This window comes from Myotis brandtii, unplaced genomic scaffold, assembly GCF_000412655.1.
Source record: "Myotis brandtii unplaced genomic scaffold, ASM41265v1 scaffold642, whole genome shotgun sequence".
NCBI lineage: Eukaryota > Metazoa > Chordata > Mammalia > Chiroptera > Vespertilionidae > Myotis > Myotis brandtii.
In genome coordinates, this window is record NW_005370473.1 from 505,563 (window position 1) to 531,966 (window position 26,404).

Sequence of the window (26,404 nt, forward strand, 5' to 3'; positions counted from 1 at the left end):
GAAGGATGACACTTCAGGAGGGAGATGTGGGGTCAGCGATGACCAGGTTACCATCAGCCACTGCATACCCTGTGCTTGGCTGAGACCATCCAACAACAGGGTAAACCAGCCCCCGACCTTGATGATCTTACAGTCTTTGAGAAGCCTGTTTTCTTTATAATAGAGAAAAGGGAAAGCGCATGGCTGAAGCAGGCAAGGAAGATTTTGAACTTGGTTGAAGCTTGGGTTTGTGATGAAGGTAGGCATTGCTTCTAGAAAAGACAGGCACATGCTGGGTGGGCACATGAGTGGCATATTCAGGGTCAGGAATCTGGCCACCTAACTGGGCAGTCTCTTTGTAAAAAGGAGCCACAGAGCTCTGATGGGAAATTTCTAATATCACTAAGAAGTGGTGCTGAGTAGTTTACACTGGAAAATGATAACACCCCATTCATTGTGGGATGCTGAACAGGTGTTGGTAAGCACTGTGGAAGTCAGTTGAAATGGGAGGAGAGGAAGGTGAGCATGCTTGATAACCCAGGAACGAGGCCCATCCTACAGTGGTGATGCTCTCCGAAAAAGAAATGAATAATATAAGGACTAGATACTGAAGATGAAACAAGAAACAATGAAAAGGCGATTCCAAGATGGGGAACCTGGGAAAAAGTGGTTTCACAGGGAGAGGTAAGAAAAGGTGGAGACAGCACTCTGCAGTAAGCAATTCGTAGGCCTCTGTGTGTCGTAAAGGTGCATATAGATTTATCCTTTGAGAAGCTTATGATCCAGGAGAGAGAAAACTTGTTCACTCACAGATCTACAGAACTAGGCAGTGCAGGCCAAGTGCCAAAAGGCTGCTGGGCAGTGGAGAGTGGTCCCTGGGGGCCCAAAAGCCGCATTCATCTATGAGGAGCTAGGAGCCTGGTGGCCACGCAGCTGCCACCATACTCTGCCTCAACTCCAGCTTCAGCACCAGGCCATGGCCACTTTCCTGAGGTCCTGCAGCTGCCAAGTGTATGTGGATTTATGGTTCTAAGTCTTCCCTCTGTAAACTTATGCTGAGAAATACACTCGCTGAGAAGGGCCTGGAAGGGCCATTATTTCTCTACTGCCTTAGAACAGCGGTTCTCAACCTGTGGGTCGCCTAAGACCATCGGAAAACACATATATAATTACATATTGTTTTTGTGATTAATCACTATGCTTTAATTATGTTCAATTTGTAACAATGAAATTGGGGGTCACCACAACATGTATTAAAGGGTTGCGGCATTAGGAAGGTTGAGAACCACTGCCTCAGAAGATGACCACTACTGCAGAGCTACTTTCTAGGTGTGGCTGAGCACCCTGGCACCCTCCGTGTCCCAAGAGTATTAATTGGCTGAACAGTGTTTGCAGGGAAGAAGATAAATCATTGCTATGGGTTTAGTTCATGGTATCAAAGATAGAGACTGAACTTCTAAAGTTCCCTCCTACTCTTGATCTTGGTTTTGTAAGGAAACAAAACTGGCCACTTACTTGAAATTCCACCCTGAATTCCAAACCATAATCCAAGGGCTTTGTCAGTGAGATGCTTGACTCCAGGGTCTGCATCCTAGATTAGGTGTCTATGGGATAAATCCAGCTTATCACCTGCTTTTTTTAATTTAATTTTTTAAAATATATTTTTATTGATTTCAGAGAGGAAGGGGGAGAGAGAAACATCAATGATGAGAGAGAATCATTGATCAGCTGCCTCCTGCACACCACCTACTGGGGATCAAGCCCACAACCCAGGCACGTGCCCTGACCGGGAATCGAACCATGACCTCCTGGTTCATAGGTCGATGCTCAACCACTGAGCCATACTGGCCAAGCTTGCCTGTTTTTTTATGTAAAGTTTTTTTGGAATACAGCTACACCCATTCATTTACAAATGATCTATGGCTGTTTCAAGCTACAATGGCAGAATTGAGTAACTGTGACTTAGAGAGCCTAAAGTAGTTACTCTCTGGCCCTTTACAGAAAAAGTTTGCCAATTCATCCTTCATCTTACACACACACACACACACACACACACACACCCTCTCTAAAAAAGGGAAAGGCAATGTAATTAACTCCTCTTTTCTGACAGGATAAGAGGGTCCTCTCCTTCCAGCTGTGGCTCCAGCCCACTGAACATCACAAGTACACCTCCCCCTGATGCCTCTTCCCCAGGAGGCAAGAAGGTAAGGCCCTTCTTAATCTAGAGAGGCTCTTGCCCAGGGGCTGAAATGTTGGGGTGAGAGTATACAATTACAATTGTGGTTGCTGAAACATCTTTCCTCCTTGAGTAAATGCACGATTGTGAGGCTAGGTACAAAACATACTGGTGGAGCTAGGGTGGCTTGCTGGCATCCTTAAAGGATTAATTGCCTGTGAGTGGGGAAAGTAGAGAGCTTATTCTAAGGAGTGCGGAGTTATCAGTCCATTGCATTGAGGGAGCAATTCAAGAGCTCCCATGAGGGAAGGATTAGTGAGTACCACACACAGAACTATCCAATTACCTGCCAGGAGTTTTCAAGGGCGAAAACACCATTAGTGTCTAGTGCAGGGATTGGAAACAGTGATGCTACCAGCAGGGCTTCAGAAGGCAAGCCATGCCTTTGCAGTTGCAGGGCTTGGGGATCCGCCGCCTGGGTTTCCTGTGGCGTGGCAGCACGGGTGCACGCATTTCATCAGCCGCCCCCCTCACAAAGCTAGCTAGAGGGCTACACTGTAAATAGGCTTAGAAACCACTCATCTGTTTCATCTTTGTCAGCGAATTTCCAAGTCTAGGTCCATGTTCATTGTAAATCATAAATCCGTTTATGGTGTCTGATGTTAATAATGTTAGGCTGACTCAAGGGCCAGCCAGCATCTTTAGACAGTCTTCCCCTATCTTCCAGAACACATACAGAAAGAAAGAGTATTAGTAATTTACATAGATGGGACTAATAAAGCACAAACTGTAGCAGAAGCAGGACGTGGGATTTTAAAACTGGGCTCCTCCAAGGCTCAGGTAGCAGGAGCTGTGGTGCCGCCAGTGGGATGGGGCAGGGCCACTGGTGAGAAGAGGGAAGGTCAGGACTCCTGTGTCTTCTACCAGGGCAGCTTCACTTCTATGAATCTTCTGGACCTTGCAGAGCCCTGAAAGGATCTTACCCCCCCTCCCCAAAGGCCACCGATGACATGTATCTTCTACCAGGGCAACTGCTACAGTTACTTCTATTATATATAAAATAGAGGGCCGAGGGCCGATGCACGATGCACGAAATTCGTGCAAGAGTAGGCCTTCCTTCCCCCGGCTGCTGGCACCGGCTTTCCTCCAGCCCCGGCTTCATCCGGAAGGACTTCTGGTCTAATTAGCATATTACACTTTTATTATTATAGATATGTGATTGTGCCTAGCCTTTGCTAACAACATAGAAATAGCGTTGATGAGATGAAGTCTGGGCTGCAGCTGTGCTCCTGGCTGTTCTGTTGCACTCCTGGGTCCTTCCTCAATATGGGATCCCCTCTTTTTAGGCCGGTTCCCCTCCTCTACTTCTCAGTTGAACTTTTAGGCACTTGACTTCCTGGTACTACCAGGAATCCCACTGTATCAATCCAGTATAATGCTTAAGTACATTCTTTTATCGTATCCTCACAACTTTATAGGTAACAAAATCTAGGCTCCCCAGTGTGAAAGATACAGCCCAGCATTTTTTAATAAGTCTGGTTCCAAACTATCTTGGGGTCTCTTGATTTCAAGTAGTTACTCTCTGGCCCTTTACAGAAAAAGTTTGCCAATTCATCCTTCATCTTACACACACACACCCTCTCTAAAAAAGGGAAAGGCAGTGTAATTAACTCCTCTTTTCTCTGACAGGATAAGAGGGTCCTCTCCTTCCAGCTGTGGCTCCAGCCCACTGAACATCACAAGTACACCTCCCCCTGATGCCTCTTCCCCAGGAGGCAAGAAGGTAAGGCCCTTCTTAATCTAGAGAGGCTCTTGCCCAGGTTCTGAAATGTTGGGGTGAGAGTATACAATTACAATTGTGGTTGCTGAAACATCTTTCCTCCTTGAGTAAATGCACGATTGTGAGGCTAGGTACAAAACATACTGGTGGAGCTAGGGTGGCTTGCTGGCATCCTTAAAGGATTAATTGCCTGTGAGTGGGGAAAGTAGAGAGCTTATTCTAAGGAGTGCGGAGTTATCAGTCCATTGCATTGAGGGAGCAATTCAAGAGCTCCCATGAGGGAAGGATTAGTGAGTACCACACACAGAACTATCCAATTACCTGCCAGGAGTTTTCAAGGGCAAAAACACCATTAGTGTCTAGTGCAGGGATTGGAAACAGTGATGCTACCAGCGGGGCTTCAGAAGGCAAGCCATGCCTTTGCAGTTGCAGGGCTTGGGGATCCGCCGCCTGGGTTTCCTGTGGCGTGGCAGCACGGGTGCACGCATTTCATCAGCCGCCCCCCTCACAAAGCTAGCTAGAGGGCTACACTGTAAATAGGCTTAGAAACCACTCATCTGTTTCATCTTTGTCAGCGAATTTCCAAGTCTAGGTCCATGTTCATTGTAAATCATAAATCCGTTTATGGTGTCTGATGTTAATAATGTTAGGCTGACTCAAGGGCCAGCCAGCATCTTTAGACAGTCTTCCCCTATCTTCCAGAACACATACAGAAAGAAAGAGTATTAGTAATTTACATAGATGGGACTAATAAAGCACAAACTGTAGCAGAAGCAGGACGTGGGATTTTAAAACTGGGCTCCTCCAAGGCTCAGGTAGCAGGAGCTGTGGTGCCGCCAGTGGGATGGGGCAGGGCCACTGGTGAGAAGAGGGAAGGTCAGGACTCCTGTGTCTTCTACCAGGGCAGCTTCACTTCTATGAATCTTCTGGACCTTGCAGAGCCCTGAAAGGATCTTACCCCCCCTCCCCAAAGGCCACCGATGACATGTATCTTCTACCAGGGCAACTGCTACAGTTACTTCTATTATATATAAAATAGAGGGCCGAGGGCCGATGCACGATGCACGAAATTCGTGCAAGAGTAGGCCTTCCTTCCCCCGGCTGCTGGCACCGGCTTTCCTCCAGCCCCGGCTTCATCCGGAAGGACTTCTGGTCTAATTAGCATATTACACTTTTATTATTATAGATATGTGATTGTGCCTAGCCTTTGCTAACAACATAGAAATAGCGTTGATGAGATGAAGTCTGGGCTGCAGCTGTGCTCCTGGCTGTTCTGTTGCACTCCTGGGTCCTTCCTCAATATGGGATCCCCTCTTTTTAGGCCGGTTCCCCTCCTCTACTTCTCAGTTGAACTTTTAGGCACTTGACTTCCTGGTACTACCAGGAATCCCACTGTATCAATCCAGTATAATGCTTAAGTACATTCTTTTATCGTATCCTCACAACTTTATAGGTAACAAAATCTAGGCTCCCCAGTGTGAAAGATATAGCCCAGCATTTTTTAATAAGTCTGGTTCCAAACTATCTTGGGGTCTCTTGATTTCTGATTCCTTTTTACACCAGTAACTGCCAGAGATGAAAAAGCATGTTCAGCATCACAAAGCCCCAAGTATTTTTAAAGCATTTCTGAAAAAAAAAAAAAGTCCCTTTTCTTTGAGCTTATACAAGTGGGTATGAGAAGAAATTCTGAATGTATTCTGAGTCCTCAACAGAACTCATACGAGCACCTAAACAAGATAGAGTTAACAATGACAGCAGCAGTAACCAGTACACTAGAGCCACAATGCTTCCAGCCCTTCCCAGTCACTTTCAAATTTGGCAGGTCTGAAAATGAGCCGTTTAGCTTGCCAGTTGTTTTAGTCGGGTTCAGCTGAAGGGGAGGCTAAGTGAGCCTGTTTCCAGGCGAGTCTGGGCTCCAGAGGCAATAGGTCCACACAAAGCAGCCAGTCCTTATGTGTCATCTGTGATGTGAAAACTTCACGTTTTTTGTAGATCTTTTCAGGGCTCTGCAAGGTCTGAACTCTTTTCATAATAAGGCTAAAAGATTATTTTTTCTCACTGTGTTGATATGTGAACAAATAGTACAAAAGCAATGTTGGGTAAAACTGCTGGTGCCTTTGCAGAAATGAGGGCAGGGACACCAAACTGCACTAGCAGTAGTCGTATTTTCTCACTGCCATATACTCGAAATGAAAAAAGCAATAAAAATTTTAAAGACAGTTTCATTTAAGAATGCCCCAATGAAGCAGTAAAAATAACTGCTTTTATAAAACCCTGGAGTAATTCTTTTTGGCACTGGGACACAGTAGGAAGTACGCATGCAGCACCTGTGCTGCTCACAGCCGTCTCAGGAAAAGCCCCTTTGACCGTGTGAGTTCTGAGCTGCACGAACAGCTTTCTTCACAGAACACTTATGTTTCCTATTGTAAACTATGGCTGTTCAGACCTAGGTATATGCATACATTTCCTTGAAAATGATGAAGTGAACCTGTGACTTCAAGAAAAACAACTGACAGTATTTGTTGCCAACGATAAAATTACAGCTTTCAAGCAAAAATTAGAATTTTCAGAAAACGTACCTGCTACTTTGAGCTCGATAGCTTTCTAAAACTTAAAAAATATTTCTGCCCAGCCGGTGTGGCTCAGTGGTTGAGCGTCGACCTATGAACCAGGAGATCGCAGTTCCATTCCCAGTCAGGGCACATGCAGAGTCGCAGGTTTGATCCCCAGTAGGAGCCTGCAGGAAGCAGCTGATCAATGATTCTCTCTCATTATTGATGTTTCTCTCTCCCTCTCTCTCTAAAAATCAATAAGAACCTATTTAAAAGATATTTCTGATTTCGGCATTTATTTATTTTTGTTAATCCCTCTTCCCCCACCCCTCCCTGGAACATTTTTCCATTGATTTTTACACAGAGTGGAGGGGAGGGGAAGAGACACACAGAGAGAGAAACATCGATTCGAGACACATTGATTGATTGCCTCCACACGTGCCCCGGAGTTGAGCTTGCAACCCAGGTGTGTGCAGCCCTTCACTGGAATCGAACCAGAGACCCTTCAATCTGAGGGCCAATGCTCTATCCACTAAGCCAAATCGGCTAGGGTGGATTTAGGTATTAACAATTAGGATGTTTTGATGTTGTACAATGAAATGTGTCAATGTGTCAACATTTGAAAGATTTGCATAACAGTGAAACGGTATTTTCCAAATGACCAATAACTCAAGGTTATTTTATTTTTTATTTTGAGAGTACATTTATTAACGCTGGGGGCAGTGAAACAAGGAGAGGCTTAGGACAGAAGCAACAGGAGGGACTGCTGTCAGCTCACTGGAAAGTCAGAGAAAGGAGAACATTGGAGACAGGTTCAGGGCTTAAGCCTGGGAAGATGCCAATGTCCATCACTCCCCTGGTTGCAGTCTCATGGGGTCCCTTAGAATTTAGGAGATGCCCACCAGTGGGGGAATGGGAAGGGGGTGGAAAAGGTGCAGGCATGCTCGCGGGACAGAGTGCGCCCAGTGCAAGGTGTTTTACATTCATGCAGAGTTAAAAGATCCATCCTAAGATGGATATACCAATGGATTTTAACCAGAGTACAAAAACTTCATTGATGTGGTTTCAGATTCCACATTGCAGCTAATCTTTTGAGAAACTTCCACTTATTGAGTTTTGATGTAATATCAAAGATTAATTCCACAATTATTTGAAAAAAAAAACACCTTAAAATACACCTTCCTTTTCCACCTATATAACTAGGAGACCAGATTTCCTTCATATACTATATTCAAACAGACTAAATGAAGCATATGAGAATCCTGTCAAATTCTACTAAGGCAGACACTGGATTTTTTAAAAATGTAAATCAATGACACCACTTATTTTTTGTTATTTTGGAAAAGTTATTTTTCATTAAGATGGTATTCATGTTAACATGTAATAGGTTTATTATTTTAAGAATTTATCATTTTTAACTTTAAATATACTAAACATTGATAAATATAACCCACATAAACAAAAGTTCTTTGAAGTCCTCATTTTTTAAATTGTATAAAGGGGTCACTAGACCAAATATTTGAACTGCAGAGATAAGGAAGTTGTAATGCCACCTACTGGCAAGGCCTGAAATCACCGACTCTCCTGAAATTCAAGGAGCTACCAGTTTCCCTCACCTGCATCCAAATAGTTCTCCCAGGTGCTTTTCTCCCAGGAGACTCAGTGGGGAAGGAAGCAGTGGATGGTGGGGGAGGGAGGAAGCAGACAGAATGAGAATTCTGCTACTGAGGAGTAATAATGCTTTTCAGGGCCTTAAGAACTTAAACCACTGGTTACTGGAAGCGGGACCTGTAGTTAACTGGTGAGGAGAGATTTACTTCTAGTACTTCGTTTTCATTTGTGATTCCTCAGAGCTGTGCCTCTTCCCAGTTTCTTAACAAGCTCTTATTTCTTCTTCAGCAACATCTGTTGCTGTAAGGTTTACTCCCTTACAGGGGAACTGCCCAGCTGGGCTCACTGAGGTTTAGTCCTTGGCCCTAAAGAAACATGTGAGCAGCATGACCCAAGGTAACTGAATGCTCTAGGGATTTTATTCCGCCTTTAAATCGCCTGTGTGGGCGGAATCTAATGAAGAGAAAAGAAGTTTTGGGGAGAGGTTTTTTTTTCTTACTGTGACCATTTTTAACAATTTGTCTGCAATCATCCAATAGGAAACTGAAGCCATTTGAAGCTTTTTTTCAGCATGGTCCTTGGTAAGCATATACTGACTGAAACTGTTGGTGATGTGAAAACTTCACTTTTGTTTGTAGATTTTAAATGGAGGGACTCCAGACATTCCTTCCAGTGGCCTACTACCAGGGCAGGCTCAGGAGCACCCAGGTTATCCATATTCTGATAGTTCTTCTATTCTTGGTAAGTGGCATTTTATTCATTTCCATGACAAGAAGTTTTCAACACATCTGACATGTCAATTTTAATAATAGAAATGTACCAAACAAGCTTGTTCTAGATAAATTTGGTAACAAAGTTTAAAATTTCTTTAAAACTTTACTTCCAAGTTGAGTTCTGATTGGAGTATCCAAGTTTGTCCCTGAACTCAGAAGATTACAGCAGCTTAGACACACACAGGCTTTCTCCACCATGTTAGGGCATAACCTCTTCAGAGGTTTAGAGATAAAGCCCAGAAGGGTGATAGCAATGGTTTCAGAGGGTATTAAAGGTCATTTTGCAATGAAGGATCCACTTCTCCCATCCCATCTGTCTTTTTCTATAATTATCTTTCTAGATCTCCTTTTCCTAATCTCTTCCTTCCTTCCTATTTCTTTCCCTATGTAACTCCATCCTTATAATTGGTTATATCAGAAAATTAAATTGAGGTCAACTCAGATGCTTTTAATCTTTATTATTGAAGTACTGTTTCTAAAAAGTTGGTTCTTCCTTCTAAAAACCCAGAGTTTAAAAAGTATATATATACTAGAGGCCCGGTGCACAAAAATTTGTGCACTGGGGGGGAGGGGGTGTCCCTCAGCCCAGCCTGTGCCCTCTGGCGGTCTGGGACCCCTTGGGGGATGTCCACCTGCTGGCTTAGGCCCGCTCCCCGGGGGATCAAGCCTAAGCTGGCAGTCAGACATCCCTCTGGCAGCCCAGCAGCCCTTGGGGGATGTCCACTTGCCAGCGGGAGCAGGCCTTAAGCTGCAGTTGGACATCCTTAGTGCTGCTGAGGAGGCGGGAGAGGCTCCCGCCACCACCACTGTGCTGGCAGCCGTCAGCCTGGCTTGTGGCTGAGCAGAGCTCCCCCTGTGAGAGCGCACTGACCACCAGGGGCATCTCCTGCATTGAGCGTCTGCCCCCTGGTGGTCAGTGTGTGTCATAGTGACCAGTCATTCCTAGTGGTTCTGCTGTTAGGTCAATTTGCATATTACCCTTTTATTATATAGGAGATAAGTATATATATATATAAAAGGCAATGTAGCACCAAAAGGAGCTGCTCTCATCCTACTGTTAAGATAAACGTGTGCTTAGGAATTGCTTACTAAGGTAAACACACTTTGGTATCACCACTAACCACTCTTTATCTCTTCCCACAGGGGAGAACCCTCATATAGGCATAGACATGATAGACAACGATCAAGGCTCAAGTAGTCCCAGTAACGATGAAGCAGCAATGGCTGTCATAATGAGCCTCTTGGAAGCAGATGCTGGGCTGGGTGGCCCTGTTGACTTTAGCGACTTGCCATGGCCGCTGTAAACACTACATGTTGCTTTAGCAACAGCTACAGTATCAAAGTGCATTACTGATCGTGCTTTACAGTCTGCAAAGCTTACTGGGTAAGGAGAGAACAGCTTTTATGTACTGTCTTCATAAAAGCCATCTCAGAGCCATTGATACAAGTCAATCTTACTATGTGTAACTTCAGACACAATGGAACTAAGCCTGCTCCAGTATTTCCTCATCATTGATTGGGCTAGCTGTGGATAGCTTGCATTAATTGTATATTTTGGATTCTGTTTGTGTTGAATTTTTTAATCATTGTGCACAGAAGCATCATTGGTAGCTTTTATATGCAAATGGTCATTTCAGATGTATGGTGTTTTTACACTACAAAGAAGTCCCCTATGTGGATATTTCTTATACTGATTGTATCATAAAGCTGTTTATTCTTGCTTGTAAGAATCCTTTACTATAAATATGGGTTAAAGTATAATGTATTAGACAGTTAAATATTTTTAATAAATGTTTCCCTTGTTCTATAAATACTGTTCACATTTCAAATAATTATAAAAACATGCTACAGGGCTGGTTCATCAATTTTCTCCCATGGGTTTTAAGGATGATCCATGCCAATTCTGGAACTGGCATCATTCCTATGTTAAAAGATTAGCTATTTTGTTAAAGTAGTTAAATCTCCAAATTGCTGCAATTTAGATGTTACACAAAATTCAACCCTAGACATAACAAACACCCCCCCCCACCCCCCTTGCTCACGGCTGGATGACTCCCAACATTGTGACCCCAGACCCAAAGCACCTGACTACTACATCTGGTTTCTTCTTCAGTTGGGTCACAGAATATTTTTTAAAAATAGCATTTGTACGAGTAATAATACAAAGCAGAGTAAAAATGGAAAAAGCACCGAACTAGTGTCAGAAACTGGCTCTGAAACTTACTGTATGATCTAGTCAAGGTATTTCAGGCTGAACTAGAAAATGTCATCTTTTCAGATCTATTTTATGATTAGTAGGGAATCTAAGTGCCTCATCACATACATACCAAATCTGAGTCCATGCGCTGCTTTGTTTTCCAAGTATACTGACACCATGAAGACACGAAGTCTGCTAATTATGAGACTAAAAATGGTCAAGGTTATAAAGTTGATCAGAAACATTAAACAATGGAATTTTATTTTGATGAAAAACTCGAGTTTACAATCATTTAGTAAATGAAGAGCAAACACTTCATTTTCCTAACCCATAACTCTTATGAAAAAAATTAGTAAATAAATATCTGTGAACAGATTAAGGGTAAGGCAGACTGGATAATAAACCACCCCTGATGTTCACACTCCCTGCGTGTGACTCACTCTAAAAGGGTGAAGCCGGCACTGGAGATAACTGAACTCTTAAGATATGGGCACTGAATCTCATTCTAATCATTCAGATAAGCCCAATGATAAATATTTATTTTTTTGCTCATCATGGGCAGTAAACTACACACATTTTACTGAAGGAATACTTTGATAGAAGCACTTAAAGTTACATTGTGCATCACAACTATAAAAATGGCTTCAACAGTTCCATTTAACCACCATTTATAAAGTGCAACTATGTAATATTCTGCATTTTATCTGGGGTGTGACAGAGCAATCTAGACCAAAAGTACCCCAGCTGCCAATTTCCACCACCACGTCTGACGTCTGAAAAGATCTAATTGTGTGAAAAAGGACTGTCCCCCATACAAAGAACCAATTTCACAAACCTACTGGTAAACAAATACATTTATATAACTGGAACCTCAGGATGCTAGAGTTGTATGCATTTTAAAAACCATTCAGCTACCTTTGGTCTTTAAAAAAGCCTACACTGCAATATCCTAAACATGATGTGCATCTCATGATGAAGAGAGTGGCCTTGCAGTGCAGAATGAGGAGAGTGCAACGTCACCATGAACAGTAGCATGCTATGGTTTCAAGGAACATCGGCATCACGGCATTGGATTCTGTGCATCAGGATCGAGGTCATTGTTGCCGGAAGGGGGATGGATGGGGAGAATATCCAGCTCATCCACTTGCGGAGTTGGGTGCATGACTACCAGCTGGTCCTGGGGAATGTCTGCGGCAGCTGCTGCAAGGTTGGTGATAGATTTACTCTTTACACACTGAAAGTCTACATGCCGACTCTTTCCTTCTTCCTTCTCCCAGGACATTCGAATAAAGGGTCTTTGGACATAGTTGTAAATCACTTCTGGGCGGCCCCCAGGCCTTTTCTTTATTTTTTCTTTATAGGTAGGATAACCTGGAGGAGAGAGGGGCTTTAGAAGCTGAAGATACATACTCCCACATACATGGCCCCCCACACCTCTCATCCAATTTAGTCTAGAGGGCTTTTCTGCCATAGCTCCTGAACAAGCAGATATTAACACATTGCGTACCGCATAGAAATCTCTAAGACATACGCCAGGGACCGCACGTTTTTGGGCAAACTGCACGTTATTTAAATCATCATAATGCACTTTAAGTGTTGTTTTTCAATAATTATAACATTTTTATTTACAAAAACAATTAAACAATTAAAGTTCCTAGTACTTTTTTAACGTATGGTACTGCGTAAAACATTTTCCTCTATGAAGAGGGACCAAACAAAATTTACATAAGTATCTAGATTCGCTCCTTTTTCCATGGGCGTGAAAAACGAGAACACTCGTGAGCGTCGCAAAACACGAGAAAACTCCTGAGCGGTATGAAATGTGTTAAAACAAAGGAAGGCCAATATTCCATTTCCTTAGTTTGAATTATTTCAGAATTTTAGTTTCTGGCTGTTGAACTGATGACTGTCTGCCATCCTCTCTCAGCTACTCACTACACTAACCACCAGTAAAACGTTCTTCAAGAGCATGGAAAGGATGGGTCCCCAGTAAGATGGTATGTCATCTAGTGCATCTTGGGCTCTAGCTGTGTATTCTTATCACTCTTGTACCCTTCCTTCCCTTCACAGGACTATCTGGCCTCATGACCTGATGAAGTTTACTGCCACATTTGCCTTCTACTTTCCTTAAACCTAAATCACATTTTCATCTTGCTCTGGTTTTTTTCTTTCCTTTTCTGGTTAAATGACAAAGAGCTGTAGAGCTCTCCAGCTTCACTGGTCCTAGATACTTCTGCACGTAGGTAAGCAAAGCCAGTATTTTAACCCCATATATTTTAATGCTACTATTTCCAACAACCAAGCAGTTCATCTAGATTGGCAATTCCAAAGTAGCTTTTCCTAACTAATTATATATTCCTTCTCTTGGATCATAATCACTGAAAACAACTAACTAGTAAGATTTGGAAAACTTTGGGTCATTTACCAGGTAATGCAATTCTCCAAAGACATAATATCCTTAGAAATTATTACGAGTCCCTTTCCTCCTTCCTATTAGCAAGAATTGCTAGTTTAGACCAGGGACTGGCAAACATTTTCTGTAAAAGGCCAGAAAATAAATATATATTTGAGGCTTGTGGGCCATTTGGTTGCTATCTCAACTATGTTATACTGTAAAGTGAAATCAGCTACAGACAATACATAAATGAATGAACTATGTTTCAATAAACTATTTATAAAAAGCAGGCAATGGACTGGATTTGGCCCATGGGCCATAGTTAGAATCAGAAAAAAAATAGGCCTCATATAATGGAGACTCAATTAATGCTTACTGCATAAGGGGATCTATATGGGCAGCAGTGGTAGGTAATGTATATATTTAGCCACGTGTGGAGTGGGTGTGTGTGTGTGTTGAGGTGAGGAGGGCACAGGGCAAGCAGGACTAAAGACCTTCTGCAGAATGTCCTCTGCATTTCACACTTCAGCCAACTACCACCTGAAGGACGGCACGAGAGATCAGAAAGGTCTCCATCTGTATTCCCTCATCCTGGATTCCTCTGGGGCTATTAGTAAGTCTTTAAAATTCCCATCTCATCTAATTCTCTACACAGAATCACAACTCTAACACAAGTGTAATCATATTATATCCTGCTAAAAAAAAAATACCAATAGTTTTCTCAACCCTAAAGGGGAAGGTCCGTACTCTGTAGCATAGTATATAAAGCTTTTTATAACCTGGTTCCAACCTACTTGTCATTGGGCTTCAACTAAAATGCCACCTCGTTACAGAAGCCATCCTTGTCTTCCCAATCTAAAGTAGCTCCCAGTTGCTTTTTCTCTTGCTCTGAGATCAAGCAGTTAAATCTCAATGTTTGCAAATGACAGAAGACACAAACTGGTAAAACTGTCAGCAATTTCACTACTTTTTTTTAAGCCCAAAGTTTCTTCTTCCCGCAAAGACCCTGTTTCTGCCATCTTCCCCATGTCTCAGCAGCCCATTAGAGTAAGCCTTCACTTATGTTGTCAATAGGTTTTGTGACTTTAAGCAAATGATAAAATGAAACCAATTTTACCCAAGGCTAATAGATATAAACAAGAGTCAAGTTCCTACAGTATCTCACCAATGTTGTGACAAAATGACAAAACAAAATTGTTCGAGGATCTGCTGTATTGTGATCTCCAACAGCTTGACTTGGTCAGTGATCAACACCATTATTGTCACTATCACCACCACAAACATAAACTGAGAAATTACTACTGCTTTAAGTGTTTTTCATGTATCAACTCATTCTATCGTCACAATAACCCTATAAAGTATTTAGATGAGGAAACGGGCATAGAGAAGTGCGTTGGCCAACATCAAACAATTAAGTCATAGGATTTGAACACAACCAATCTGGCTCCAGAAGCTTTATTCTTTACACTATGCCATGTTATGCCAAGAAAGATGTTTTATTTTTACAAGGGGACTTTAAATAAAAGAAGCATCTGACACAGCATCTGGAAAAATTCATTTAAGTCAATGTAAAAAGCAATCTAAAAACATATGGGCTCAGCCAAAAAATCATTAGGGCAAGCTATAACGGAAAAGGTAATTCATATTTCTCATTGCTAGGGAATCCTGTGGAATAAAAATTTCTAATGGCCTATTTTCTCAGAAAGGAAGCTTATTATAAACATAAATAGATCTACATGATCATTTGATATAATCATTTATCTGAGTTTTCCTCTCAAACTATATTCTAAATGAAATCCAATTTTTAACTTTTTTTTTTCAAAACAAATTAACAAAATATAATGAAAATGTCTTACCTTCTATTCCCAATCGAATCTTCTTAAGACCCCTCTCCTTCAAAACTGATTTGGCCACATCTCTGTTTTCAATGTACTTGAAAAATCTGTATAATTTCGTGCTATAAATAACTGAAAACAAAAAGAAAAAATATTTTCTTGTTAAAAATCAAAGTACTTGAATATAAGAAACTTATTCTGATTATCAAATGGGGCTCACAACCCTGAAAGCCCACATAGTGGATGCAGTGATGCCAAAGGACGGCTGGCCAACATGACAGGACAATTCAGTACAGTTAATGGAAAAGCAACACTGAAGTTGAAACAAGAAAAGCTTTAAAACCAATCAGGTGACCCAATCCATAGGAAGAAGCTCCTTCTGAAAGATATATCATATGTAAACTTATTGGAAGAGGATCTGCCCAAATTTCTTCAAATCAGAGAACCAAAAGAAGATATCAAGATCACATTTTCCAGCAGGCAAAGTTCAAGGACTTGCTATGATGCCTACAAGGCCTTGTCTGAGACTAACCAAATGCCTTGTTAGGAAGTACAAATGGATACATCTTACATTTCATGGATTGAGCAACTATTAATAACTCCCCAAAAAGGCAAAGACCCTCCCCACAAATGTTTTCCATTCAGGCGAACAGCCCCATTTAAAACTGATGTTAAAAATGGCAGATTCGAGCATGTTCTGCCTAGGTTAGTCTGTTTAGAGCAAACTGGCTTTGCAAAGGACAGACATTCCACTGACAACATGTTGAGTCTTCCACATGTGCTGGGAACTTCAGGGAGTTAGACTGATGGGCCTTCCTCGCCTTCTCTCTTTCAGGTGGAGTTATCTCCCTTAAAAGGTGAACTGCAAAGGTTTTTTTTAAAAAAAAAAAGAAAAAAACACTCACAAACCAAACATGCTGGTTTAAGAGTCAATAAAAGAAAAATACGTATACAGATGCTACTCATGGAGTATATTGTGATTATTAACTATGCCCTTAAGATTACTGATATGTTAAGATACATATTTTTGACATCTCAGAATGGATGGTGTCATAATGTCACATTTAGGAAAATCAGGCGTGAAGAGGCTATCTCTGTCTCCTCAAATGAATGTTCTTTCAGGTTGGAATATCTTGGCACAAAATGAACCATTTAGACAAGTAAAAAATGTTTTCAGTCCTTTTAAGCTTCAAAGCTTAAGATAACAAAAAACAAACAACAAAAAAACAACAACACTGAAATGGAAAGCTCACAATTAAGGAAAAGCCAGGTATATTATAACCTCTACATCACCAGAATGTCATTTCTGTGTTCTATGTTGGCTCTACTCTTTCAGTCAAACTTTTTGAAAACTAAAATACAAATTATAAGTTTGTTCATTTAGATATCTCTCTTAATTTTTGGTAATCTTTCATTTTTCCTGTGTTTCGTTCAACTTTTTATTCCACATATTATTATAGAAACCCATGGTTAGCAAAGGGCCTACGAATGAGGAAATAACAACAGAAATGTCTATTACTACAACTGTCCACAAAAGAATCACTTATCTAAGTACATCATGCAATGAAAATGTCTCAATATAAACCCTGAAAAGTGCTACCAATATTTGTGAAAAAACAATCTTTGAAAATCTTTAGAAGTCAAAAAGCATACCACTTGGAGTCTACTTTGTTTTGTTTTGAGAAAAGGGTAACAAGTAAAATGAAAAAAAATCATTTAAGGGTTTTGGCATTTTCTGTATTCCTATACTTTTTATTTAAACCCCAGTCCTTACCGAGTCAACACAGACTTACAGATGCTGGGCTATTTTACCTAGTTCCTCAAATGTTTTGTTTTTTTTTTACTCTCCCTTTTTTTCAGTCTATAAAACTGGTCAAAAATACTCTATTGGGTTCATGAAGATGAAAATAAGATAAATTTTCTAACAAAAAAAAATCAAAAGGCTCTAATGGAAAACGTTTGAAAGTTAAGCAAGCAAAAAGTTGGTCGCCCTGACTGGTTTGGCTCAGTGGATAGAGCTTCAGCCTGCAGACTGAAAAGGTCCCAGGTTCAATTCCAGTCAAAGGCATGTACCTTGGTTGCGGGCACATCCCCAGTAGGTGTGCAGGAGGCAGCTGATCGATGTTTCTCTCTCATCGATGTTTCTAACTCTCTCCTTTCCTCTCTGTAAAAAATCAATAAACTATATTTTGGGGGGAAAAAAAGTTGGTCACTGCTGCTCAAGACACACTGTTTTGGTCAGAATTACCTAACTATAGTTCTACAAAGCTTTCTGAAGGCTCACTGTATCCTCCAAACGCATATACTTAAAAAGGAACATCTTAGAAATTAAAATCATTCTTGAAATCAATGTGTTGAAGCTTCTCGTTTTATATACAAATAAAAATTCACCTTTAAAAATTGCTTAGCCCTAGCCGGTTTGGCTCAGTGGACAGAGCGTCAGCCTGCAGACTGAAGGGTCCCAGGATCGATTCAGGTCAAGGGCACATGCCCAGGTTGCGGGCTTAATCCCCAGTAGGGGGCGTGCAGGAAGCAGCCGATCAATGATTCTCTCTCATCATTGATGTTTCTCTCTCTCCCTCTCCCTTCCTCTCCAAAATCAATTAAAATATATTTATAAATAAATAAAAATTAAAAACGGTTTTTTAATGATATACTACCCCAGAATCTACTTCTCTAGGATGCTTCCAAACTCAAAGAAAAAAACATCCATCAACATCCAGATATTGAACAAAGAGTAGACCATCTCCGTGTATGTCAGGGGTGGGCACACTTTTCCTGTAAAGGGCCAGATAGTATTTTGGGCTTTGCGAGTCATGCAGTCTCCGTTGCAACTACTCAACTCTGCCACTGTAGCACAAAAGCAGCCATAGACAATACAGAAAACTTTATAAAAACAGGCAATAGGCTGGACTTGGCCCACAGGCCAGTCTGCACACTCCTGGTATAGTTAAGAGTTCAATGCACTTTCTTTATAAAAACTGTCCTTTAATCATTATTTTAAAAAAAGAATTTTTATGATTCTAGAGAGAGAAAACATGTCACAACACTTACTTTGTGAATATTCTTCTCCCATCTGGGGTGGATACTCTTCATCCCAATCAACCACATCGTCGTCCGTCAGCACCACTATGTGGCATTCTCGTTCCCCACTCTGGGCACTCGCCACCATGAGAGGCAGGACCATTTCTTCTAGATAAAATTCAAACTGTCTACGAGCACCATCATTTGATAACTCATGCATTAGGGCACCTGAAATGAAACCCACAAAAAACTTCTTGATTTTTTTTGGGTGACTGATAAGTAAAAGAAGAGCAGAAGCAACACACACAACATCAGATTAGTTCAGCATCTATTTTTAGATCCCATAGACAATATTGTGGTTATTCTTTAGTAAGCAAAGCTTTTCCTAGGGGGAGTTCTTATAGAACTGTAGAATTATACAACAAAAAAGGGCCAATAAGGCATGCAACAACATGCCCCTTCATTTCACACATCATGAAATAATCTGTCTACAGTTACAAAACTACTTTACACGAAGTCAGAATTAAATCTGCCCCTACCCCCAGCCATAGCCCAGGCATTTTTTTCTTTACTACATCATGTTGACTTCCATCAGAATATGCAATTATATCTTAAAGATATTAAGGATAATTTTCAGATTATCAATATAAACTAAAATAGCTCCCATATTATTCTACCTCCCACATGTTTTCTTTCTCAGAAAATTATTCACAAACTGCATTAATATTTCAGTGTAGAAAGAGGGGTTAGATGAGAAGGGTCAACTGGCTTGAGATAAGGAAGGCAAAAGGCCAAGCAAAATACAGCAAGGTACAGGAATTACATAGCAGACCTTTCACCCTTGAGAAAAGTGAAAGATATACTTCACCCTCCTTAAGTATAGACATAACGAACAACTTCAACATACACAGCCACACAAACTCACCTAAACTGACCTAATGTTTCTTCTTTTATTCCTATTTCAATGGCAATGTCCTATTTATTGCCTAAAGCTCTACCATCTCAGGAACTACTGGGAGGTTAGAGAAGGGCACTAGAACTCAAATCTGTATCTCCCAAGGGGGTGTATCCCCCCTACAACATGCTGTCTAATTACATAACTATTAATAATACATCATTATAATGATTAACCATCTATACCAGCGGTTCTCAACCTGTGGGTCGCGACCCCTTTGGGGGTCGAACGACCCTTTCACAGGGGTCGCCTAAAACCATCAGAAAACACATATATAATTACATATTGTTTTTGTGATTAATCACTATGTTTTAATTATGTTCAATTTGTAACAATGAAAATACATCCTGCATATCAGATATTTACATTACGATTCATAACAGTAGCAAAATTACAGTTATGAAGTAGCAACGAAAATAATTTTATGGTTGGGGGTCACTACAACATGAGGAACTGTATTAAAGGGTCCCGGCATTAGGAAGGTTGAGAACCACTGATCTATACTATTATTTTAACCATGTCTCTCTCTAGGCTAGCTGCTTCCCATTTTTAAAAAATTCCATTTAAACTATCTAATATGGTCCATTTAGATAAAAAGATCTTGGAAAGGAGATGTTCAAGGGTGCACAAATTTAAGAGTCCTTGGGAATTAAAAATTAGTTCTTCCCCTGGGCGGTTTGGCTCAGTGAATAGAGCGTCAGCCTGCAAACCAAAGGGTCCCAGGTTTGATTACTGCCACTAAATATTTATAATTGTGGATTTTCAATCACAACTTTATAAATATTAGTGATTTTTCCCCTTCTGGGATATTTTATCCTATACTAGAGGCCCGGTGCACGAAATTCGTGCACGGGAGGGGGGGGTGCGGGGTGCCCCTCAGCCCAGCCTGCACCCTCTTCAATTTGGGACCCCTCGGGGGATGTCCGACTGCTGGTTCTCCTGATCCCACAGGGGATCGGCAGTCAGACATCCCTCTCACAATCTGGGACTGCTGGCTCTCAACCACTCACCTGCCTGCCAGCCTGAGCACCCCCTAACCACTCCCCTGCCAGCCTGATCAATGCCTAACTTCTCCCCTGCCAGCCTGGTCCCCACCCCCCCACTGCCCTCCCCAACTGCCCTCCCCTGCCAGCCCGGTCACCTCCAATTGCCCTCCCATGCAGTTCTGGTCCCCCCAACTGCCCTCCCCTGCTGGCCTGATTGCCCACAACTGCCCTCCCCTGCCGGCCATCTTGTGCCCACATTGGGGCGGGCATCTTGTGCGAGGGTGTGCAGTCAATTTGCATATTACCTCTTTATTATATAGGATAATAAAAGGCTAATATGCAAATTGACTGAACAGCAGAATGACCGGTCGCTATGATGCTGACCACCAGGGGACAGACGCTCAACACAGGAACTGCCCCCTGGTGGTCAGTGCGCTCAGCCAGAAGCCGGGTTCATGGCTGGCACGCGCAGCTGTGGTGGCGGGAGCCTCTCCCGCCTCTACTGCAGCTGGGCGGTAAGGAGTGAGGGGTCCCAGACTGCGAGAGGGAGCAGGCCAGGCTGAGGGACACCTTCCTACCCCCAGTGCATGAATCTTGTGCACCGGGCCTCTAGTAAAATACATAAAATTTAATCTAAGGTAAAGTATGCAATCTTTTGTTTAAGTAATTTTATCATGGGCATAAAAGAAGCTTAGCTATATGGACTGGAATACCATTAGTCAGGGTACCATTAAGAAACATAAAAAAATCACAGATTCAGCTGTGATTTAAAAGATAAATTAATCAAATGACTATTCAGAGTTGTACACATGGTTAAAGGAAGCAGCAATGAATGCTGAAGCACCCAGGTACTAGTAAAAGTAGGAAACCATTACTAACTCTAGACCTGGAAGGAAAAGGGACAGAAACTGCTTTATCAGAGCCAGTTAAGAGATGGAGCTGAGGAAGATAAGATGTGGCCATGAAGGAGGGGGAATTTAGCCTCTTCCAGAAAGACGAGATGAATAAAGCTGGCAAATTATCCATGATGGTAGCTGACTTTTTGAAGGATGAGATCCCAATTCACAGTGAGGTATTAACCATATTGCTAATGATCAGAATTATGATTTACACTATGCACTTTGATTATTTGGGGATATGATGGCATGTTTCATTAATAACTGCCATAAAAGTGTCAATAATAGTGTAGCTAAACTGTGAGATATCTTTAACCAATTGCTTTTCATGTCAATACATATGTAATTCGTCAAAAATCTGGGATTCTAAATATTTGTAATTGTGGATTTTCAATCACAACTTATGATACAGATTCTTCATAGAAGTACACTGAGTGGAAATAATGCGAGACTTGGTATAGCCCTTTTATACTGGGTATAATATTCATCCCTGAGAGGTCTTATGAGAGTACTGTATGTGCCACTGCTTTCTAAATGCTGTGCAAATGTCAGCTTTAATGACCAGAAATGGATATTTGAAATACAATCCATTTGTATGTTGTCAATTGCTAATGATATGAATTCCAGTAGATGATGCTAGATGTTTACACTTGAATCACAATTATTTTGATGGTATAAAGAAATGGAATACAATGCCCATATTATTAATAGTGAGACATATTGTTACAAAATTAAAACTACTTTGCAATATGTTGCTAATTACTTTCCAAACCAAATCTATATGTAGAAAATACACTTACATGTCTTCATTTATGATTGTTAATAACTTGCTTAAAAAATATAAATAGTAAGATGGAAAAAAAATTCCATTTATAGCCAACTCCTAGATGTATGAACACATTCTCTTTGACCTAATTTCTGAACCAATTCCAATCTGGCCTCCACACTCCTTAAAACTGCTCTCACTGTAGTCTTCAAATGACTTTTAGATTGTTAAAGACAATGAACCTCTTTTGATTCCAATCTTATTTGATCTCTCGATTGACTCTCTCCCCCTCATCCTTAAAATGCTCTTATCCCTAAGAACTCTGCTACCAGTTTTCTTTCTCCTCTTTGGCTGTTTTTCTCTAGTCACCTCTGCCAACTCTTTCTCCTCTGAGGTGTGCACAATTTTTTAAAGTTCTTTTCTCTTCTCACTTTATGCTGACAATTCCCAAATGTATTCTAAGAATAAATATTCTGCCTTCTGTAGTCTAGATGCATTATATTCAACTGCCTTCTGGAAACCTCCACTTGGATGCCACCTCACAGGCACCTACTTCAAACTCACTCAATATATCCAGAACTGAACTGAATCCTCTCTATATCTCTCTGCAGTTTTTTCAAAATCAGTAAATAGCATCAGCATCCACTCAAGTTCTCAGAATCATTTCAGAAGAGTGCCAGGCATTGACAGGCACAGGCACTTAAATAGTTGTGGAATAAATGAATGAATCCTTGATTCTCCTTTCATCTCTTAATTCAATCATTCCCCAAGTGCTATTACGTTCACCTCTTAAATACATCTTGAATTATGTCATCTCCTTCTCCGGAAGATGATATTTTGCAAAGCTACCAACTCTTGTATGCCACATGCTTTTCTGCAATGTGACCTTCACAGCTCCTTGCAGGAGGTGTAGTCTAATTCTCCTCCCCTTTATCTAGGCTGTTCATACTGACTTGCTTGTAACCAGCGGAGCATGGCAGAGATGATGGTTGGTGTATGACTTGCAGTTTTGCCATGGTCTGGGGATTGCTCACTCTCCAAATGATTTCTTTCTGAACCTAGTCTCCAGGCTCGGAGAAGCCCCAGACACATGAAGAGGCCACATACAGGAACTGTGTTTGACAGTCCTTGCTGAACCCAGCATTTGAGTCACCTCAGCCCTTCAATTTTTCACAAGAATAAGGCCTCGACATTGTAAAACAGACAAGCCACCTCTTTTGTACCATCTGAATTCTTGACCCACAGAACAAAAATGATTATACTTGATGCTACTAAGTTTGGAATGGTTAAATAGCAATAAAAAGAACACATCTGCCCCCATCACAGACCAAGTCATTAATTTTCACATAAACTACTGTAAAACCTTCTAATCAAACTCCCCAACATTTGCTTTTGCCCTCTATAGAGAAGTACTCCCTTATCTATGGTTTCGCTTTCTGCGATTTCAGTTACCCACAATCAACCATGGTCCAAAAATATTAAATGAAAAATACCAAGAGCATTTGAAATCTTGCTTCCTGGCATATGATGTCAGTTTGGCTCAAATAACTCTTTAAAAAAAAGGAAAGAAAGAAACAATTCATACATTTTAAATTGCATGCTGTTCAGAGCAGCATGATGAAATCTTGTACTGTCCAGTTCTATGCAACCCAGAACATGAATCCTCCTTTTGTACAGCATGTCCACGCTGCACACACTACCTGCCCGTTAGTCACTAGTTGCTGTCCAGGTTATCAGGTCCACTGTCGCAGTAACACAGTCCTTGTATCCAAGTCACCCTTATTTTACTTAATAATGGCCCCAAGCACAAGAATAGTGATGCTGGCAATTCAGACATGCCAAAGAAAAGTCATGAAGTATTTCCTTTAAGTGGAAAGGTAAAAGTTCTTGATTTAAGGAAAGAAAAAAAAAATAATATGCTGAGGTTGATCAGATCTATGGTAAGAACGAATCTTCTGTGAAATTGTGAAAAAGGAAAAAGAAATTCATGCTAGTTTTGTTGTTACACCTCAAAATTGCAAAAGTTAAAACTACGGGGCATCATAAGTACTTAATTAAAAGGCATGAAACTTGTGGGTGAAAGACATGAACAGAAAATGTATATCTGTATATGAGGTTTCAGGGATCCACTGGGGGTCTTGGAATACAGTTCCCTCAGATAAGGGGGAACTACTGTAATTCATTTTCCCCACAGCAGCTAAATCTAATTATGTGTCTCTTAGTTTAAACCTTTCATAACTTGTGCTGTTCTTAGAATAAAAGTCCCATGCCCTAGCCGACTTGGCTCAGTGGATAGAGCGTCAGCCTGCGGACTGAAGGGTCCCAGGTTCGATTCCAGCCAAGGGCACATGTCTGGGTTGCCAGCTCGATCCCCAGTAGGGGGCGTGCAGAAAACAGCTGATCAATGGTTCTCTATCATCATTGATGTTTCCATCACTCTCTCCTTCTCCCTTCCTCTCTGAAATCAATAAAGAAATATATTTTAAAAAATAAAAGTCCCAAATCTTCACCTTGATCCATAAAGCACTATTTGAAAAAGGAGGTTTTGGATAAGTATGTACTTTTAAAAAATATTTTCTTTAAATACTATTGATATATTGATAACTCATTTCTCTCTTGAACTTTAGTCATGTATAACCAATGTCCCACTCAACATTTCCATCTGAGTGTCTAACAGGTTATTTCAAACTTAACATGTATTTTTATTTCTTTTAGCCCTAGGCCTTCATTCCTGAGTTCAACCCTGGTTCTCAAAACCTCTTCTGGGTTACAGTGCTTGCCTAGGAAGAGAATGTATACACTGAAGAAATCTACACCCTAGTTGGGGAGCTACTATAAACCACAGATTTCCTTCATTACATTAAGTTCCATGACAGAAGATTGAGAAGTCAGTCCTTCCCTGTACTAACCTTACCTCTGAACATACAATTCCTTCTGCTTGGAACACACTTCTTCCCTTTCCTCCAGAAAGCTTCCTCAAGCCCCCACACCCGAGTTAGGTACTGTTCCTACAAGCTCATTTAACACCCTATTCTTCCTCTAACACCAAAATACAATTTACTTATCTGTCTTCCCCACTAGACTACAAGCATGCAAACAGTGACCTTATCTTTTTTTGTTGTCTTTTATAAACCAAATATTTGCTATAAAGTGAGTGCTCAATAAAAATGCAGAAAAATGCCCTAACCGGTTTGGCTCAGTGGATAGAGCGTCGGCCTGCGGACTAAGGGGTCCCGGGTTCGATTCCGGTCAGGGGCATGTACCTTGGTTGTGGGCACATCCCCAGGAGGGGGTGTGCAGGAGGCAGCTGATCGATGTTTCTCTCTCATCGATGTTTCTAACTCTCTATCCCTCTCCCTTCCTCTCTGTAAAAAATCAATAAAATATATTTTTTAAAAAATGCAGAAAATGATTGATTACTATGTAACCATTAAACAATCTGTTATTTAAAAATATTTACTAATATAGTTATTCACAATATATTTTCCATGTGAGAATATAAATAGCATGTACAGTACAATATGACCCTTTAATATTTTTCTTTTTAAGTTTCCTTTATTTCCTAATTTTGCTTATTTTTTTAAGCAAACCCTTATTTAACACTGTGTCAAGCACGGTTCATTTAATCTTCACAACAACCTAGTGAGATAAGTATTACCATCTCCATTTTAAAGATGAGGAAACTAAAAAACAAGGTTTTAAGTAATTTGCCCAAGAAATGGCGAACTCTCTATTTGATAAGCATTTAGTACTTGTATAATTTCTTTTTAAGTTAAGAGACAAAAAGACATTTTAATGTCAAGTGTCATTCCAACAGTCAGTAAAGGCACTTATTTTCAGAAAAAAAATTTAAAGCTATACACCCACAGCATCCTTTTATATTTCTAAAGACTATTTCTGTCTCTTCACATTCTATATATTTTTGTTTTACTAATCTATAAGAATCTTAAATTTTTAGCAACATATATTGCAAGTAATCTAGAAATAATTTTAAGTATTACTTAAAAGTCAGAAGTCTAGAAAAACCATACTACATATATTTTACATAAAGGTTTTACCCTTAATTCCACAACGAATAAATGAAACTTAATAGCGACAAGGTAACTATGTCCAAAGGATTACAGAACTAAAATCCAAATCATCTCTAAGAAATTCTAGTGTTTTTTTTTATTCGACAGTCACCAAAATTCAACATCTAATTGTATAAAGTTAAATTAAAATTGTCCCATGAATAAATACACTAAACTTAAAAGTCTAGGATCTATAATTAGAATAATGAATGCTCATGGTTTCAACTAAAAAACATTTTTTAAATGTGAAAAAATAGCAACTTTATTCAAGTTTACAGTTGTATGTTCCAGGCGTCCAACAATTTGACTTTAAACTTTTAAATATTACTTACAGAGAAATGGACTGAGCTGGACCATCCACTGCTTTGTGACACCTACTGATATTTTTATGGACATTTTAAGGAATGTT

At 40.6% G+C, this 26,404-nt stretch overlaps 2 protein-coding genes across 15 annotated transcripts in view; one reads left to right on the top strand and one right to left on the bottom strand.

Moving 5' to 3' along the window:
• ARNTL (aryl hydrocarbon receptor nuclear translocator-like) overlaps window positions 1–10,682 on the top strand; it is a 75,449-nt gene extending 64,767 nt beyond the window's left edge. For 6 of the 9 annotated variants that reach the window (XM_014528602.1, XM_014528601.1, XM_014528603.1 and 3 more), the window contains 3 exons: window positions 2,090–2,183; window positions 8,737–8,839; window positions 10,015–10,682. In XM_014528602.1, coding sequence (XP_014384088.1) covers window positions 2,090–2,183; window positions 8,737–8,839; window positions 10,015–10,175 — 358 coding nt within the window. In that variant the 3' untranslated portion in view covers window positions 10,176–10,682. The remainder of the gene's footprint in view (window positions 1–2,089; window positions 2,184–8,736; window positions 8,840–10,014) is intronic. The other 3 variants (XM_014528608.1, XM_014528605.1, XM_014528607.1) reach the window with 1 other exon arrangement.
• A 612-nt stretch (window positions 10,683–11,294) lies between these two features.
• The window catches only part of BTBD10 (BTB (POZ) domain containing 10), a 59,991-nt gene continuing 44,881 nt past the window's right edge, over window positions 11,295–26,404 (bottom strand). For all 6 annotated transcript variants that reach the window (XM_014528613.1, XM_014528612.1, XM_005880558.2 and 3 more), the window contains 3 exons: window positions 18,353–18,550; window positions 15,320–15,430; window positions 11,295–12,439 (listed from right to left, as the gene is read on the bottom strand). In XM_014528613.1, coding sequence (XP_014384099.1) covers window positions 12,129–12,439; window positions 15,320–15,430; window positions 18,353–18,550 — 620 coding nt within the window. In that variant the 3' untranslated portion in view covers window positions 11,295–12,128. The remainder of the gene's footprint in view (window positions 12,440–15,319; window positions 15,431–18,352; window positions 18,551–26,404) is intronic.